Raw genomic sequence first — 17,549 nt, forward strand, 5'->3', positions numbered from 1 at the left:
GCAAGCCCCGATGCCAACGGAAGGCATCGGGCTGCCTTCTCTGCCATCGGGTCCCCGCCACTGCAGCGCGGGGACCCAATGGTGATGCGGGGGGCACGCAAACCCTCTGCATGCCGCAGTCAGCTTTGACCATGGCATACAAGGGGTTAATACGCCAGCATCGATGTTTTCACCGATGTCGGCGTATGCAGCAGGGGCCCGGGTGCACCCGCACGAAGAGCCCGTTGTACATGTACGGCGCTGGTCCTTACGTCACGTCCACCAGTACTGTACATGTACGGCGGAGTTCCTTCGGTTAAAGGGGTTACACCCACTTGGCCAGACCTATAAAGGGAAGCTAACTTACTTGCTTCATGGCATTGGCTTTCTGTTCCTTCTCCCCCCGGCCTGCATGCTCCTCTGCGCTCCCTCTCTGAAAACATCCAGATTGATGTCACCTGCAGCCTATCACTGGCTGCAGCGGTAACCAGCTCCCTTTACATCATGACAAATGGTCACGTGACACAAGGGGATCTGGTCACTACCATAGCCAGTGATTGTCTGCAGGCGATGTCAAATGGATCATCCCCTCCCATTTCTTTAACAACTCCTGTAAGTATGTTTTATTAGATTTTTTTTTTCTTTTCTTGTATTATGTATTGCTCTTTTACTTGATGAAAATTTTTTACACAGTTAGAAGATCTGTCATCTCTCCAGACATATCTGTTTTAGATCATTCTTTATAAGATAACAATTCTGGAGCATCTTGTTTTAGATCTCTGTGTTGTGTGGTTCCTCATTTATTCCTTGTAGAATTATCATGAATATATTGATAACTGGGTGTTACTAGTTGGGGGTCACACCTCTTTGACAAGAGGCATAACAACACCCAGTTATCAGTTAATTCATAAGTATTCAGGAGGAATAGTAGAGGTACAGCACAATACAGAGCTTTAAGGCCTCATGCACACGGCCGTTGTTTTGGTCCGCATCCGAGCTGCAGTTTTGGCGGCTCGGGTGCGGACCCATTCACTTCAATGGGGCTGCAAAAGATGCGGACAGCACTCCGTGTGCTGTCCGCATCCGTTGCTCCGTTCCATGGCCCCGCTAAAAAAAATATAACCTGTCCTATTCTTGTCCGCACTTTGCGGACAAGAATAGGCATTTATATTGAAGGCTGTCCATGCGGAACGCGCACGGACGCTATCCGTGTTTTGCGGATCCGCGGTTTGTGGACTGCAAAACACACCATGGTCGTGTGCATGAGGCCCACGACCGAGGCTGCAGAATTGTTCTTTCATACAGGTATACAAGTGTTTACTAAGACAGACATGTCAGGAGAGGTAAGTTCTAATTGTGATGTGCGGTGTGGTGGTGTCATTCTGTTATATTTTTAGTAGTGTTGCAGCTTTTATGTGATCATTGTTTCTTCTGTTCCCTTAGAGCTTGTCTGGTCATGGCTCAGCTGTTAGAGGACAGTTCATTTTGTGAAGAGTTCATACAGCAGTGCCCTGCCGCTGTGGAAGTACTTAATTTAGTAGCCCAGGAATGTAGTCCCAGTAAGTTTGCAGCCTTGAGTAAGCTAACATTCTGAGATTAGAATATTTTTATTGGCTGTTTAGTCTTAGACATGATGTATTGTCCTATTTTGACATCCTGCTCTGACAGGTATCATGTCAGACCGCTATCTCCCACTTGTTTTGGCAGAGCATGTATGTGTTCTGGAAAACTGCTAGACTTCCATCTCCTAAACAAAGGGAATGGGCATGTTTAAACCTGACATGCCTGACCCTCCTTTCCCATGACATCTGCCATTGGGGGAGAGTGGTGTGACATACACAGATGGTTTGCAGGTCCTGCCTAAATCTGTTAATGTAGTACAGCCCTATCCAAATGAATGGGGCCAGGTGCGGCTGCTTGTCTGTGCAGGGGAAAAAACTGTAAAGGTGCCACAGTGCTTCCGCCGCTTCATTCTCAGGATGGGTGGTGATACCAGAGTTCTGGCGACCACTGATCATAAAATGATTGCATATCCTAGTGATAGTACATCACTTTATGAGATGAGATAACCGCAAAGTGGTCGGAACTGATGCTCAATAAAGATTTAAAAAAAACACCTGTCTGCAGCTGTTTCACACCTCTGCACTGTTCCTGGTTGCTTTTGGTCCCCACTGTACTATCGTATGACTTCTGTGGCAATCACGGGGCTCAGCAGTCACATGTGCTAGATGGCAAGTCACTGCTAGTGGCATTTCGTTCTTGTATATGTGACTGCTAAGGTCAGTGGCTGCTGCGGCATAGAAATGGTGAAGGCCACCAGTTGCCACCATTGAGGTTGTGAGCTCCTAGGCTGGACAGTCCTATGTTCCGCAAACATAGCGACTTGTACAATAAAGTTAATGTATTATTTAAACCGCTCTGTGCAAGCCTTAAAAACATACTATGGTGAATTAGCTTTTTTCCCTATTCCCCTCAAGCAAATTTATGAAATGATATACAATAAATTGTATGCACCCCAAGATGGTACTTATGAAAATGACAATGCATCCTGAAAAACAAGCGCCCAGTCAGTCCCGAAAAAGTCAATGCAAACATTAAAAGATGTTTTACTGTACAGAAGAACTAACACTTAAAAACTATACATGTTTGGTATCGCCACTTTTTTACCAAACCATAGAATAAATTGAATTGTTTTTGGGTTTTTTTTACTGAAAAGGTATACAAAAGCATTAACGGAATTGGTAATTTTATGTTGGACCTTCTTCCTCCCCCAAAAACAATAAATCTAATCAATCTATTATATGCATCCCAAAATGATTGCTTTGGAAAATATAAGACATCTGTCAAAAAAACAAGCCCTCATGCAGCTATATGGTCTTAAAATAAAAAGATGTGGCTCTTGGCATCAGTAAAGGAAATAAATAATAAAGCTGTTTTGTACACGGTCAGGTGAACGTTTATCTGTGGTGGAAGTACAGTGTGAAAGACTGAGGATGTTGTATCGGGATTGTGCTCGACCACCCCCACCACCTCTTCAGACGGAGCGTAGACTGGTAAGGATTTCACATTGTGGTTTTTTAGTGCTTATGTAAAGTACATACTTCTTGGTAATGCCATGTTTTCTGTAACAGCCTAAAGAGATCACATGGTGCCCATCCCGTGTGTTCCCACCAGTGCGGGCCTGCATGTTTTCGTCACATCTGACAGCTGTGACTTTTCTGGCTGACCCGAGTGCAGGAGGAGGTTTACCTCGAGGTACCTTCATCTATGCAACTTCACCTGTACCAATACAAGTAAGGATTTTGGAATATGTTTTTTTATGGTCATCCAATTGTAATTTCAACCGAACTTCCAGTTATAATCAGTTTGAGCTAATTGATTGTTGCCATCGAAACCATAGTAATGGTTGGTTTATAATTTTCATTTTCATTTTTTATTGTTTCAAGTCTTAATTTTAAAAGAAACGAAATGCTATTAACACAAGCACTGCATATACATGATAACACCCAGAAACCTGTGTTAAGCATCATTGTTACATTTGAAAGTTGCATACATTTGTTTTACCAGGCTCCATCTTTTTATTGGGAGATTGAAATTGTATCTTATGGAGACATAGATGATGACACTGGTCCGATTGTCTCATTTGGATTTGCAACAGAAGCAGAAAAGCGGGATGGGGCATGGACTAACCCTGTGGGTACATGTCTATTTCACAAGTAAGTGTTTTATAAAAACATGCCTGGTACTGTTCCTTAGTTTGTATTCTGCATAGTTGTTCAAGGGCTTTTGAAAAAAAATGTTATACTGATTGGTGGGGGTCCAACACTTGGGACCCCCACGATCAGCTGTTTAAGGGGACTTTCACATGACCGTATATATATGGATCCGCATCCGTTCTGCAAATTTGCAGAACGGGTGCGGACCCATTCATTTCAATGGGGCCGCAAAAGATGCGGACAGCACACCGTGTGCTGTCCGCATCCGTTGTTCCGTTCCGTGGCCTCTCAAAAAAGCTAGAGCATGTCCTATTTTTGTCCGCAACGGCGGACAAGCTTAGGCATTCTCTATATAGCGCTGGCCATGTGCGGTCCGCAAATTGTGGACCGCAAAACATTTACTGTCGTGTGAATGCACCCTAAGAAGGCGGTTTTCCTGTGAGCGCTACTGCCTTCTCGCAGCTTAAGGCCTCCTGCACACGACTGTATGGCTATTTCAGTGTTTTTGCGGTCCGTTTTTCACGGATCCGTTGTTCCGTTTTTTGTTTCCGTTGTGTTTCCGTTTCTGTTCCGTTTTTCCATATGGCATATACAGTATACAGTAATTACATAGATAAAATTGGGCTGGGCATAACATTTTCAATAGATGGTTCCGCAAAAAACGGAACAGAAACGGAAGACATACGGATGCATTTCCATATGTGTTCCGTTTTTTTGCGGACCCATTGACTTGAATGGGGCCACGGAACGTGATTTACGGGCAATAATAGGACATGTTCTATCTTAATACGGAAACGGAATGCATACGGAGTACATTCCGTTTTTTTTGCAGAACCATTGTAATGAATGGTTCCGTATACGGAACGCAAAAAACGGTCAGTAAACGGGGGAAAAAAACCGGTCGTGTGCAGGAGGCCTAACAGTGATGTTATGTTCATTGGCCACATGGCCTAAGCTCCTTCAGTCCCGTTCAAGTGAATGGGGCTGAGCTGCGATGCCAAGCACAGCCGCTGTACAATATACATTGCTGTGCTTGGTAAGCTGCGAGAAAGCAGGACACTCAGCAGAGCACTGTGGTCTTCTCATAAAGCTGATCAGCGGGGGTCACCGGTGTTAGACCCCTGCCAATCAGATACTGTTGACCTATCCTGAGGACAGATCATCAGTATAAAAAAGTTGGAAAGCCCCTTCAACTTTAAGATTACACAAGTATGATAATAGTGCGCTAGCGTTTGTATAATTGTAGTTTTAAAAAATATGACCTTACCAGTTTTCCATCCATTTTTATAGCAATGGGCGAGCTGTACACTACAATGGTTCGAGTCTTTTGCAGTGGAAGAGCGTGCGGTTAGATGTAGCTCTGTCCCCTGGTATGGATTTTAATTGATACCTAGTTGTTATATCTGTTCATGCTTATTCTGTCCTAAGCTCCTTGTTTGTTGTCATCTCATACTAAGGAAAAGATGCGTCAGTTTGTAATTGTGCTCCTTTAATTGCTGGAGAATCACCAATATGATAATGAACGTGCTTAGATTATATGTATAAAGTTGTTGTCTTTTTTTGTGTTTTTAGGGGACGTTGCTGGCATTGGTTGGGAGAGAACAGAAGGCACACCACCACCCCCAGGACAGCCTGCAAAGGGCAGAGTTTATTTTACCTACTGTGGCCAAAGGCTCGGACCCTATTTGGAGGATGTTTCTGGAGGAATGTGGCCAGTTGTACACATTCAGAAAAAGGTAAATCATTTTGTCTAGAATTCTGGAAGGAGAGAATTAGTAGATCTTATGTTGCTGGTTGGACACAAATAATGAATTCTTAAAATGAAAGTTTATTTGTGTGGGAACACAATAAAGGTCTGTTTAAAGGGACACTATCATCTTTTTTTAAATTCCATATTAGCAGCCTATATGTGAAAATTCAGTTGTTGTTTTTGTTTTGTTTTGTTTTTTGTTTGTTTTTTTCTTTAACTTTCTCATTTGCTTGGCATTTTACCACAGCAAACGGCCTCTCTTGACTTTCTTAGTCAGACCTTTCACTGCAGCCGGAGAGGAGGTGCACGAGAGACTCAATTAAGGCATCACACATTACACTGTTAAGTGCATTGCTTTTCTGTAGGCTTCTTTATATAGGCATATCAAGAGAACAGTAGAGCATACTGTCATTCCAGTTCCACTGATTTACTATTTTACTAGCAGATAACATCTTTCCCCTTACAACAACAGCAGTAAACTAAACAATGGATTACCTATCTATATAGGAGTTTTATCTCTCTGTGCTTCTAAGGACAAAATCTAGTGTTTAAAAATAGTTTTTTATGGGGAAAAAAACATCCACACCCCTATCCCAATCCCCCCTCGTCCTCTCCAAGCTCCTGTCTTCTCACCTCCTGCACTTTGCACTTTTGCTGTGTCACTACTGTCCCCAGCAAGTCCGTTCCCTCTTGCAGCTGTGTTGCGGCACCACTGGCCCCAGCAAGCCCGAGATCTCCAGTTCCCCCATTCTGCGCCGGTTGCTGGCCACATTTTCCGTCGCAGCAAACCTCACTTCCAGTCGGCTGGTGGCATCTACCTTAGGCCCCAGCTTCCTTCACTGCTAGGCCGCGGTGGTCCCTGTGGCGTTTTCGTGCTTTCTAGGCCCCTCCCAGCTGGGGGAGGGCCTTCCACAGCTCCCAACCATCAGCCAGCGCGCCAAGACCTCCCTCCTGGATTGGTTTTAGCCTTGTTTTTTTCCCCTCCACCTCCATTTTGGCTCCTCTCCCTTTTCACAGCTCTTTTTAAAAAAATATCAAAAATCATTTTTATAGATTTAAAATAAAACTATCAATAAAATTTGTACACAATGATCAAGATCCTGTCAGTCATTTACATGGACAGAAACCCGATGCAATGACATTACAGGGTAATAGAGATTTTGGATGTCATATCCACATAAGATAACAATAAGTTGAGCACTAGATCCTCATTAAAATGTAGCTTAAACTAAGATAAACGTCCCATTAAGGACAGTTGTCCTCTCAGACAATCCCTAGTCAGTGCCAGCGAAGCTAAGCTTCCAGATTCAATCCAGCCCTGCCATATTGACCAGAATTTGTTTGGCCATTTTCTCTTGACATATACCCCTCTTTCAAGACGTAGAATCATATTCATCCTATTTATCTATTCCTGCTTGCTAGGAGGCCTATTTCTTATCCAATGCTTAGTGATCAACTTTTCCCAGCTCTTGGATGAAGACACGTGTTCTGGCCTGCTCCTGGGACTCTCTGCTCTACAAACGGGTAGGCTCTGCCCTGGGTGGTACCCCTCCCCTCCTATGTCCCTCCTGCAGGCTATTAGCTAATTTTGTTAGGTGATGTCCAGTTCACTCATCTTCCAGGGGCTCTTTCTTCCTGCTAGGTGAGTTGACACCCTGCACATCCAGGTTTAGGAATCCTTCAGTACTCAAGGAGGCTTTTCCTATAGCTGCCCCAAAAGGGAGCATAAGTTTTTCTCCTCTAATCAAGACTTTGAGTCCACTATCGAAAAGGAGTAGGCGGTTCCGGATAAGCGTTACCCTAAACATGTCTGGATCTCATGTACCCCTTCCCAGCAGAGGTCATAAAAACTTGGTCGTTGGACCAAAGCATCTTGGACGCCACAAGGGGGAATAGCACCTTGCTTCCCCAGAGTAAGCCTTAACAGTCCAGATCTTACTGAGGACCTAGATCGCGCTTTCGCTTCTTTCGCCGCAGTTCCAGCCTAGGCTTTTCCTCTAGAAAACAAGCCCAGGAAACCAAGAAGAGGCCGTCATTTTAAACCGCGACCGGCTTGGCGCCCAAGAGCCCAGACTGCCAAGACCGGTTCCATTAAGCACACTTTAGCATGATGTGCCACACCCCCCTGACCTCCTTCGGGGAGGGGCGGTGGTCTACAGTCCTTAAAGGATGCTTGGTTTGCTCACGTTTCTAACTCATGGGTCCACAAAGTAATCAAATTTGGTTACAAGATAGAGGTCGGGTCCACTCCCCCCAATCGATTCTTCAGGTCGGTTCCTCCAAACAACCCATCTCAAGCTTCCAAACTTTTGTCCACAATCTGGGACCACCTGGCTTAGGGAGTAATCGTCCCAGTTCCACCAGAGGAATGTAATCGGGGTTTTTATTTAAATCTTTTTGCTGTTCCAAAGAAGGATGGTTCCACAAGGCCGATACTAGATTTCGAGCCTCAATCAGTTTGTCAAAGCTCGCCGCTTCAGTAGACATCAAAGATGCTTATCTACACGTGCCCATCGTGGTCACTCACCAGAGATTTCTGCGCTTCCACATACTGGAGGATCACTACAAGTTTGTGGCCCTGCCCCTCGGCCTGGTGACAGCTTCCAGGGTCTTCACAAAGATTCTGGCACCAGTCCGGGCCATTCTTCATGCCAGGGAGATAAAAGTTTTCCTTTACCCGGACGATATCTTAATCAAGGCACCCACCTTGGTCCGCTTCGGTTGGATTAACCACAAGAAATCATCTTTCCATCCATCCACATCCATCACCTTCCTGGGGATGACTTTGGACATACAGACAGCAAAGATCCCTCTTCCCCTGGAGAAACAGCTATGTCTCAGGAAAGCGGTTAAGACACTTCTGCCACATCACCCAATCCATATTCGCAAGTATGAACTCTCATAGTGATGTCAATGGAAGCTGTGCTTTTCGAACAGTTCCACACTCGTCCTCTACAGAGGGGGATCCTCCATTCTTGGGACAAAACCGTTACCTACCTTCTCTCAGCGACAGCTCACCACTCACTCCATTGGTGGCTCCATCCCCCAGCCTATCCAAGGGCAGGTCCTTCCTTCCTCTCAATTGGTTGGCCCTAACTACTCTTCCTTGACCACATAGTCCAGGGCCAATGGCCTTACCTAGAGGCGAGACTGCCAATCAACATCTTTGAGCTCCACGCAATTTTTCTAGCTCTCATAGACACTGGACTCAGCCGTTGATAGGCCTCCCAGTCAGGATTCAATCCAAAAATTAAGCCGTGGTGGCCTACCTGAATCACCGAGGAGAAACTCGCAGCCAAGCCACTATGGCAGAGTCAGCAAAGATCTTCAAGTGGGCAGAGAAGACGGTTCCAGCTCTGTCAGCAGTCCACATTCTGGGAGTGGACAACTGGATACCAGACTTCCTAAACAGGGAACGCATAGCATAGACCCTGGAGAATGGTCCCTCCGTAAGGACGTCTTCGATGAACTCTGCACCAGATGGGGGAGACTGGATGTTGACCTTATAGCCTCCAGGCTAAACAACACTTTGTGGCCTGATCCCAGGACACGCAAGCGGTAGTGATGGACGCCCTGGTGATTCCCTGGTACCGGTTCAACCGCAATGCGCCCCCCTTCCCCACAGGGTCCTCAAGAAACTCAAAGCAGAAGGACTCCCGGTAATCATCATCGCTCCGGATTTGTCTACGCTAATCTGGTAGCTCTGCTAGCGGACGCCCCATGGTCAATATTTCCCAGAGGGGATCTTCTCTCACAAGGTCCGATCTTCCAGCTGCATTCTGACACACTTCATTTGACGGCGTGGTGACCAACTTAAGGGATCGTGGGCTTTGAGATCCGGTGATCTGAACCATAATAAGAGCTAGGAAGCCAACCTCCTCCAAGATATACTGTTGCACTTGGAGGTCTTTCTTTCTCTGGTGTCAGGGCCACCACTTTCATCCTCTTCGTTTTTTCCATTCCTCACATTCTCTCCTTTCTCCTGGAACGCCTCGATTTGGGGTTGGCCCTAAGCTCACTCAAAGGCCAGCTGTCGGTCCTTTCCATCTTGTTTCCTTGGCTCCTATCTAAGTAGTCCTTACCTTTTGTCCAGGGAATTATGCGACTGGTACCGTCAGCCTACCCCTCCATGGGACCTCAATTTTAGTTCTGGATGCTATGCAGCTGTCCCCCTTTAAACCCCTACAAGAGATCACTCTCCACCTTCTCTTTTGGGAAGTCGCTTTTCTTGTAGCCATCACGTCGATATGGTGAGTGTATGAGCTCACTGCGCTCTCTGCTAAGCCCCCATTTTTGCTTCTGCATCAGGACAAAGCCCTCCTGAGACCAGTTCTGCAGAAGTTGGTCTCCTCGTTCAGATGAATATAGTCCTCCCATCCTTCTGTCTAACTCCGGCCCATCCCAAGGAGAAAGAAATTCACACCTTGGACATGGTCCGGCACTCCAAGTATATCTCGACAGAGCTTGGCGGCTGCCAAGTCCACTATCAGCCGCTGGATCAGGTGTCTGTCGGTGAGGCTTATTGTTCCAAAGGCAGAGCGCCGCCTCTTTGGGTGATGGCCAATTCCACCTAAGCAGTTTACTAATGTTTTTTTCTCCTACTGCTTCCATACAAACTGATTAGCTCAGTGTCTGCAGGAGGGGTATAGCTGGTGGGAGAAGTTAACATTTTTTCTTAGTGTCTCCTAGTGGCAGCAGCTACACCCAAGGTCTTTGCTGTCCCCCCAATGAATGCAATTAGAAAGGGTTTTTACGGTGAGTAACAAAAAATCCAATCTTCTATTTTTTCACAGAATACAAAGATTCGGGCAAATTTTGGATCACAGCAGTTTGCTTTTGCTGAGGGGCAGGCTCATCGCAATGCTGCTGATTTATGCATTGACTTGGCTGAAGAAATCAGTGCAAATTTTGAAGCATTACCATTTGCTATGGCATCTGACAGTGACAATGATGCGGGAACCAGCATAGCATCTGACCCAGGAAATCATGGCCCACCTTGCCACATTGCTGCAGTAGCTACTATTTTGCAACGTAAGTACTATTTCTGTTCTCTAGAGGATCCACTCTTATCCTATGTTAATCTGTTCTCTGTATATCCATCTCTCTCTTCTTTCAGAGTATGACAGCGATGCTTCCTGCAGATATAAGGTGGAATTGAGCTATGAAAACTTAATTACATCTGGTCCTGATCCACATCCTCCTCCTATTGCAGATGATGAAAGTGATGACGACGATGATGATGACATACCACGGGTCAGATATTTTAAAAATAATTTGAATAATAAAAATTACATTAACAGGAACCTACTTTCCTGGAGGTAGTTGGTCATGGCAGTTTCACACGCTGTCACTATGGATTACAAGTCATCACAAAGCTTTATCAATGAGTGTTATTTCTATTTTAAACATTTATGGTATGTCAACACAAGCAAGAATGGGTAGCGTAACCCCTGTCCACTAATTCACAGTGGCAGCTCTCCCTTATAATTCACTGGAGAGGTGGCGGCATGCTGGTTCTTTGTGTAAATCCTAAAATAAAGGATCTTGTAGTCTGCACTTAAAATGGAGCAGAATGGTGACACAAAAGGAAATAAAATTCTAGTTGGAAAAGATATTCAATAAGTATGGAATTGTAGCCCAGTGTCATCGCAATTATGAATAGTTTTATATCCCCCCCCCCCAACTCATTGTGATTCTTCTCTGTATTGTAAAGGAGGATCACTATGCCTTACTGGTGAAAGCTTGGGAGACCAAGGTATTTCCAACCATTCGTAGACGTTTTCGTAATGAGGCTGAGAGAAAATCGGGCCTGGACCAGATTAAGGGAGCTTTGCAGCTTGGTATGAAATTTGATATTTGGCTTTTTTTTTTTCTTTTTTTTTGCATACTATATTTGTGGTGAAATTTATTTGTGCAAAAACAGTTCCCTATGTTTGCTAATTGTGTATATTACTGGTGTCAAACAAACTTGATATTGTATGTTACGTATCACAACAAAAGGCCATACTGATACAGTGACAAGTAAAGATACCAGTTCCAAGCACACTACAGACACACAGTGCGATGACATTCATGAATAGAACCACTGTTTCCTTTAATATAGTGATCTTTTTATTTTCTCCTCTCCCAGCGCCCCCGCCATCCCCTCCCAACACCACCACCAATGCAGTCCCGAAAGTGTGACATATTTTATTGCTTGTTTTTTTTCAGAAGTATCATGTCATTTTTATTTTTTATTTAAGGAATGGTGGATATAGCAAGGCAAACAGTGGAGTTTTTGTATGAGGAGAATGGTGGAATCCCTAGAGATTTATATCTTCCAACCATTGAAGACATCAAGGATGAAGCAAACAAATTCACTATTGACAAAGTTCGTAAAGGTATAAATCAAAGAATGTAAAATAAATCAAATAAAATGACGAAAATGTCACATGCATCATTTTAGCTGTACATTTTCCAATTACCTTTCTAACCCTCCTCCATCAATGTACAGATTGAAGTGCTAGGTAAGTATGCAGTTGCAATATGGATATTCTTTAAAGGGGTAGTGCCGTCTCACAAAGTGATTTTTCTAGGCTGTCAATCAATTGATGATCTTTGAGGTCTGACCACTCAGATTTCCACTGATCTTGTGAATGAAGAGGCTGCAGCATTACAGTCTCTTCACTGTTTTTGCTTGCAAAGCTGCTTTTCCAGCCAGCCATCTGTTCGGCCCCCTTCACCTGAACATTGTGAGGGGGAATCGGCGCTGGGACCTTTCATTCTCAGGATCATAGGGGTCATAAAAGTGATGACATATTATAATGATGTGCCATCTTTTTCTGAGAGGGAATTATGCGTTTAAGAAGCTGGATGTGAGGTGGATAATGACAGAGTGAGAAGCTGTGTTCTGGAGCTCCTGCACTACCCAGATTATTATAGTTAATTAAGGCAACCCATATTCCGTGAATCAGGGCGATGGTTTGCAAGAGGAAGACTACTACCCCTGGAGCAGACTTTCACAGAGGGCTCGCAACATTTCCCAGCCTCTCCGGTGGTGAGTGTGCACTTTTCTCCTGAATGGCCCTTAGCTCAACACAGTGCGGCCCAGTCACCATATTGGGCCTCCTCCTCACATGGCTCTTTGCCTGCTCACCCACCCTTGAAGGAGAAGGGTCAGGACAGGAGTGAGGAAGATTGTGACTGGAAAGCTCATATGAGAGCCACCCCTACCAGATTAGGAATGGATGCTCTGTTCCAGCATTTAGAGCCCTCACAAAAAAGGATATCAAGGCCTTACAAAAGGATATTCACCATTTTGGGGGCAGAGTTTCTGAATTAGAGGACACCCAAGAGAAGCTGCATGATTCTCTAAGGCACACTCCTAAATAATACAGGCTCATTTGTCTCAAATATCCAGAACCACCTGGATGATATAGAAAATAGAAACAGGAGAAAAAAATCATCGTATTAGATGCCTCTGAGGAAGTTGAGGCATCTCATTTGGAAACTTGGGCTCAAACTTTCTTTGGTACTTTACTTCAATACCTTCCTGATAAAAAGATTGAGATTGATCGAATACGTCGTGCTCTGGGCCCAAAACCATCTCACCCAGCATGCCCCAGAGATGTAATCTGTAGGATCCATTTTTTCAAAGAGAAGGACGCTATCCTGACTAAATTAGGATGGTCTGATGCTTTAACATGCCAAGGAGGTCCTCTACTAATTCTCCGAGATCTGGCTAGATGGACTATTCTTCTCTGGGAATCTCTAAAACCGCTCCTGACTGTCCTCCAGGATAAAAACACGATGGCATGTAAGGATGGATGGAAAATCAGCGGTTTTCAAATCTCTGGGAGACTTGTCTAAATTTCTAGGAATTCCTTTGAGCTTCCACCAGTGAGTCTGCCGGATTCGCCCATTATCTATCCACCTATATCTACACCTACAGTGGCAGAAGGTGGGACCCAAGCTTCAGCGGACCTCCAGGAAGAAGAGACCTTCTGCTTCTTGATCCCTGTTAGGTCGGCTAGAAGACATTTCTGCTTTTCTAGTTTACTATTAAATTACAGTACCTTACTCAGTATACGTAATGTTTTATAGTATGCCTTTAGTTAACTTTCTTTTCTTTCTTTTTTTTTTGTCTTTTTTTTTTTCTTAGTTTGACAGTTGCCTAGTATATTACTATTGGACCTCTTCAGGTCTTTCGATTTATGGGGAGTGGCAGGTATCTACCTTTGCCATTGGTCTCCTCTTTTCCTCTATAGGGATGTTGGCACTTGTTGATGTCGTTAGTCACTTACTAGTACTAGCTTGTATAATGTCGATGTGTGTTCAGTATGCTTTGTCTTGTCTCTCATGCCCCCTTCCTCCTTTCCTTTTATTAATTTAATGTCAGGGGTCTGAATAAGGCTACATGCACACGAACATTGTTGGTTTCCGTGTTTTTTCCTTTTTTTTTGCGGATAGCATGCGGACCAATTAATTTCAATTGATCCGCAAGAAATGCAGACAGCACACTGTGTGCTGTCCGCATCAGTATGTCCGCTCCATAGCCCCGCAAAAAAAAAAATAGAACATGTCCTATTCTTCTCCGTTTTAGGCATTGTTACAATGGATCCGCAAAGAAAAACGAATGGCATGCGGATGTCATCCTTTTTTTTTTCTTTTTGCGGATCTGCAATTTGTGGACCGCAAAACACATACGGTCAACTGCATGTAGCCTACTAAACCTGAAAAGCGGAGTCAGATTTATTATCATCTTCACAAACAGAGTGTTGTTGGCCATGTTATAGGAGACTCATTTCAGGGTCTCCTCAATGCCCAACTGTTGCTCCTCATATTTCCCCAGTTGGTACCACTGTCAACATCCTGACCGTAAGAGATTGGACTGGGTTGAGGCTCTCAATCAGATCATGTGGGTGGAGGAACTTAGAGCAGAAGATGCACAATCCCAAAGCGTGTTTCTCAAACAATGGTCTCCATGGTCTGACTTCAGATCCTCCCCTGAGTATACTCTGTGAGTGGAAAAGGGTTCACTTTCGAGAAACTAATAGGCTGCAGACCTTTGACTTATCCTTGATAGTTTGACAGTGTGGAACTTACGCTTGAGTTTTCTTTCTAAGAGGCTAATGGGATTTGTTGTCTTTCTCGCCCAGTTTCCTTGGGGGACACAGAAGACCTTGGGTATAGCTCATCTCCATAGGAGGCGTGACACTAAGTGAAGACTGTTAAGCCCCTCCTCCACAGCTATACCCTCAGCCTGGAGAGAGAGACTGCCAGTTTTTTGCTTAGTGTCCAAAGAGGCAAGACACTCCCTGCTCTGCAGGGCTGTTTTCTCCTTGTTTAAATTTTAGATTTTTACTTTTTTAATTCTTTTTGTTCCAGATCATCAGGGATAACAGAGACGCACTAGACCTCTCTGTTCTCCCGGGGTTGAACTGCGCCAGTGCCGGTCACCCGCACTGCTGCCTCCCCCACAGAAGTCAAGGTGGATCAGGGCAGCCTCGCTCCCCTACATCCCGCCAGCGCAAGGGTCGCACGCACGCCAAGTCCCTCTTCCAGCGTCCTGCCACTGCGGTGCCAGTAGCTGAAGGGGCGACCCTGCTGGAATGGACCGAGGGTGAAGACGGCTGTGGTAAGAGAGTGGCTTCTCCAGCCCTACGTCCCCCACCCCCCACCCAATGGTCTCCTGCGTGCCTGACCCCCCATACTGGGCCTCTGGACCCTTCCCCTGCTGGACCTAGGCTGGCTCCTGGGGTGCCCTTTTTTTCCTGGCCCTCATAGTACATGCAGCTAGTGGCTGTCAGCCGTCGCCTGCCTTCTCCTCACGGGCACCCCGTCTCTGGGTCCCCACCCCCCATCTCGCCTGATCACATTGGGCCTTACCGGAGTCGCCTCCGGCCAGCACTAATATTCCGGTGCGGCCGGGCGCCGCAAAAATTTTAGGCTCCGCGGCTTGGGGTGGGCTCGAGGTGGGCTCCCGCGGCAAGCCGCCATTCCGGGCCCCTTACTCTTCCGGCCGGCGAGGTGGGCTCCCGCGGCCGGCAAACCGCCATTCCGGGTCCCTGTCTCTTCCGGCCGGCGGGGTGGGCTCCCGCGGCCGGCAAACCGCCATTTCGGGTCCCTGTCTCTTCCGGCCGGCGGGGTGGGCTCCCGCGGCCGGCAAACCGCCATTTCGGGTCCCTGTCTCTTCCGGCCGGCGGGGTGGGCTCCCGCGGCCGGCAAACCGCCATTTCGGTCCCTGTCTCTTCCGGCCGGCGGGGTGGGCTCCCGCGGCCAGCAAGCTGCCATTCCGGCCCCTGTCTCTTCCGGCCGGCGGGGTGGGCTCCCGCGGCCGGCATTGGGCTTGACTATGCCCCAGCAGGCCCCGTCCGACCGTCGGTGCCGGTCGGCGGGGCTCCGCAAATTTGGTCCTAGGCTTCGCGGCCTGCTGGGCCGCAATTCCGACCGGCCCGCGGGGTGGGCTCCCGCGGCCGGTTTAAAGCGCCATTCCGCCTCAGGTCCCGGCGGTATAAACGGGCCGGGCGCCGCAAATTTAGCCCCCGGCTTCGCGGCCTACTAGGCCGCAATATTCCGGTCTCTGGTGGAGGGGGCGGGAACCTTCCAGGCGCAAATTCTTCCCGCCTGGAGGTTCCTCCGCCCCCAGGGGATCGCACGCCGCCCTCCAGGCCGGATCCCTGTTAACCCTTTGGGTACAGGCCGGCTCCCAAATGAGTCTGTATAGTTGGCCCCCCCTTTTTTTCTCAGGTGCCCATATATGGTGGCTCCCCTTTAGCCTCAGTGAGGCTGTGTTTAAATATAAAAAAAATAAAAAAATTATAATAATAAAATAAATAATAGATCACTGATTTCTATTGGACTGCGCAGGACGCTGCAGCCTCATCAGTAGTGCTGCATGTCTGCATGACCTCTTTCCACAGGCGGCATGGTGGTGCGCTCCCAGCCTGCGTCGCTGCTAGGGCATTTTCCCTTTTAGGCAGTTTTCTTGCCTCTTCCAGGATACGGCGCTGGCCAAGTGCATGCGGCCCTTCCGTAGGCAGCATTCATCTTCTCTCCAGTTATGGTGCCTGCCATGTGCATCCCCCCCCCTCCTAGGCGGGATACTGCACTCTCCCTGGCTGCCGGCTGGCCATGTGCATGACCCCCTTCTTAGGCGGAATACTGCACCTTCACCGGATACGGTGCTGGCCATGTGCACGACTCCCTTCCATAATCGGAACGCTGCACTCTCTCTGGATTTGCTGCCGGCCATGTGCGTGACCCCCTTCCATGGGCGGAACGCAGCACTCACTGGATTCGCTGCCGGCCATGTGCGTGAGCCAGCCATGTGTGTGACCCCCTTCCTGGGCGGAACGCAGCACTCTCACTGGATCTGTTGCCGATCATGTGCATGACCCCCTTTTTAGGCGGAATACTGCACTCTCACCGGATACGGTACTGGCTATGTGCACGACCCCCTTCCATAGGCGGAATGCTGCACTCTCACTGATGTGCTATGATGTACTTATGTACTATGTTACTATGCTGCACTCTCACTGGTTTCGCTGCCGGCCATTTCATAGGTGGTATGCTGCACTCTCATTGGATTCCCTGCCGGCCTTGGGTATGCCTCCTTCCCTCAGGCAGCATACATCCATCCCTCTGTCTGTGGTTGTTTCCTCGCAGGTACGTTGCTGGCCATGTGCATGTACCCCATACATGGCAGGGTGCTTGTACTCTCGCTGGATCCGCTGTTGGCCATATGCATGACCCCTCTTCCGTGGGCGGTGTACGCACTCTTGCTGGATTCGCTGCCAGCCATGGGCATGCCTTCCTTCCTCAGGCGACTTACACACATTCTTACTGACTGTGTTTGTCTCTCGCCAGTACGTTGCTGGCCATGTGTATGACTCCCATGCATGGCGGTGTGCTCGCACTCTCCCTGGATGAGATGCTGGCCATGTGCTTTACCCCCCTTTTTTTCTGGGTGGCATGCTACACTCTCGCCGGATACATTGCTGGCCATGAGAATGGCCCTCTAACATGGGTGGAATGCTTGCGCTTCCATTGGATACGGTGCTGGCCTTGTGCGTGACCACCCCTCATTCCATGGGCAGAATTTGGCACGCTCATGAGATTCACGG

The 17,549-nt window shown here is 47.1% G+C and overlaps 1 protein-coding gene across 3 annotated transcripts in view; it reads left to right on the forward strand.

Moving 5' to 3' along the window:
- The window catches only part of HECTD4 (HECT domain E3 ubiquitin protein ligase 4), a 234,016-nt gene that overhangs the window by 147,380 nt on the left and 69,087 nt on the right, over positions 1–17,549 (forward strand). For all 3 annotated transcript variants that reach the window (XR_005776144.1, XM_040416050.1, XM_040416049.1), the window contains exons 44-53: positions 1,423–1,538; positions 2,929–3,032; positions 3,111–3,272; positions 3,547–3,695; positions 4,986–5,065; positions 5,268–5,431; positions 10,239–10,476; positions 10,562–10,698; positions 11,159–11,285; positions 11,688–11,825. Coding sequence is in view for 2 of the 3 variants with exons in the window: in XM_040416050.1 (XP_040271984.1) it covers positions 1,423–1,538; positions 2,929–3,032; positions 3,111–3,272; positions 3,547–3,695; positions 4,986–5,065; positions 5,268–5,431; positions 10,239–10,476; positions 10,562–10,698; positions 11,159–11,285; positions 11,688–11,825 (1,415 nt within the window). In the remaining variant the exon portion in view is untranslated. The remainder of the gene's footprint in view (positions 1–1,422; positions 1,539–2,928; positions 3,033–3,110; positions 3,273–3,546; positions 3,696–4,985; positions 5,066–5,267; positions 5,432–10,238; positions 10,477–10,561; positions 10,699–11,158; positions 11,286–11,687; positions 11,826–17,549) is intronic.

Source organism: Bufo bufo, chromosome 2 (assembly GCF_905171765.1).
Source record: "Bufo bufo chromosome 2, aBufBuf1.1, whole genome shotgun sequence".
In the NCBI taxonomy this organism is placed as follows: domain Eukaryota; kingdom Metazoa; phylum Chordata; class Amphibia; order Anura; family Bufonidae; genus Bufo; species Bufo bufo.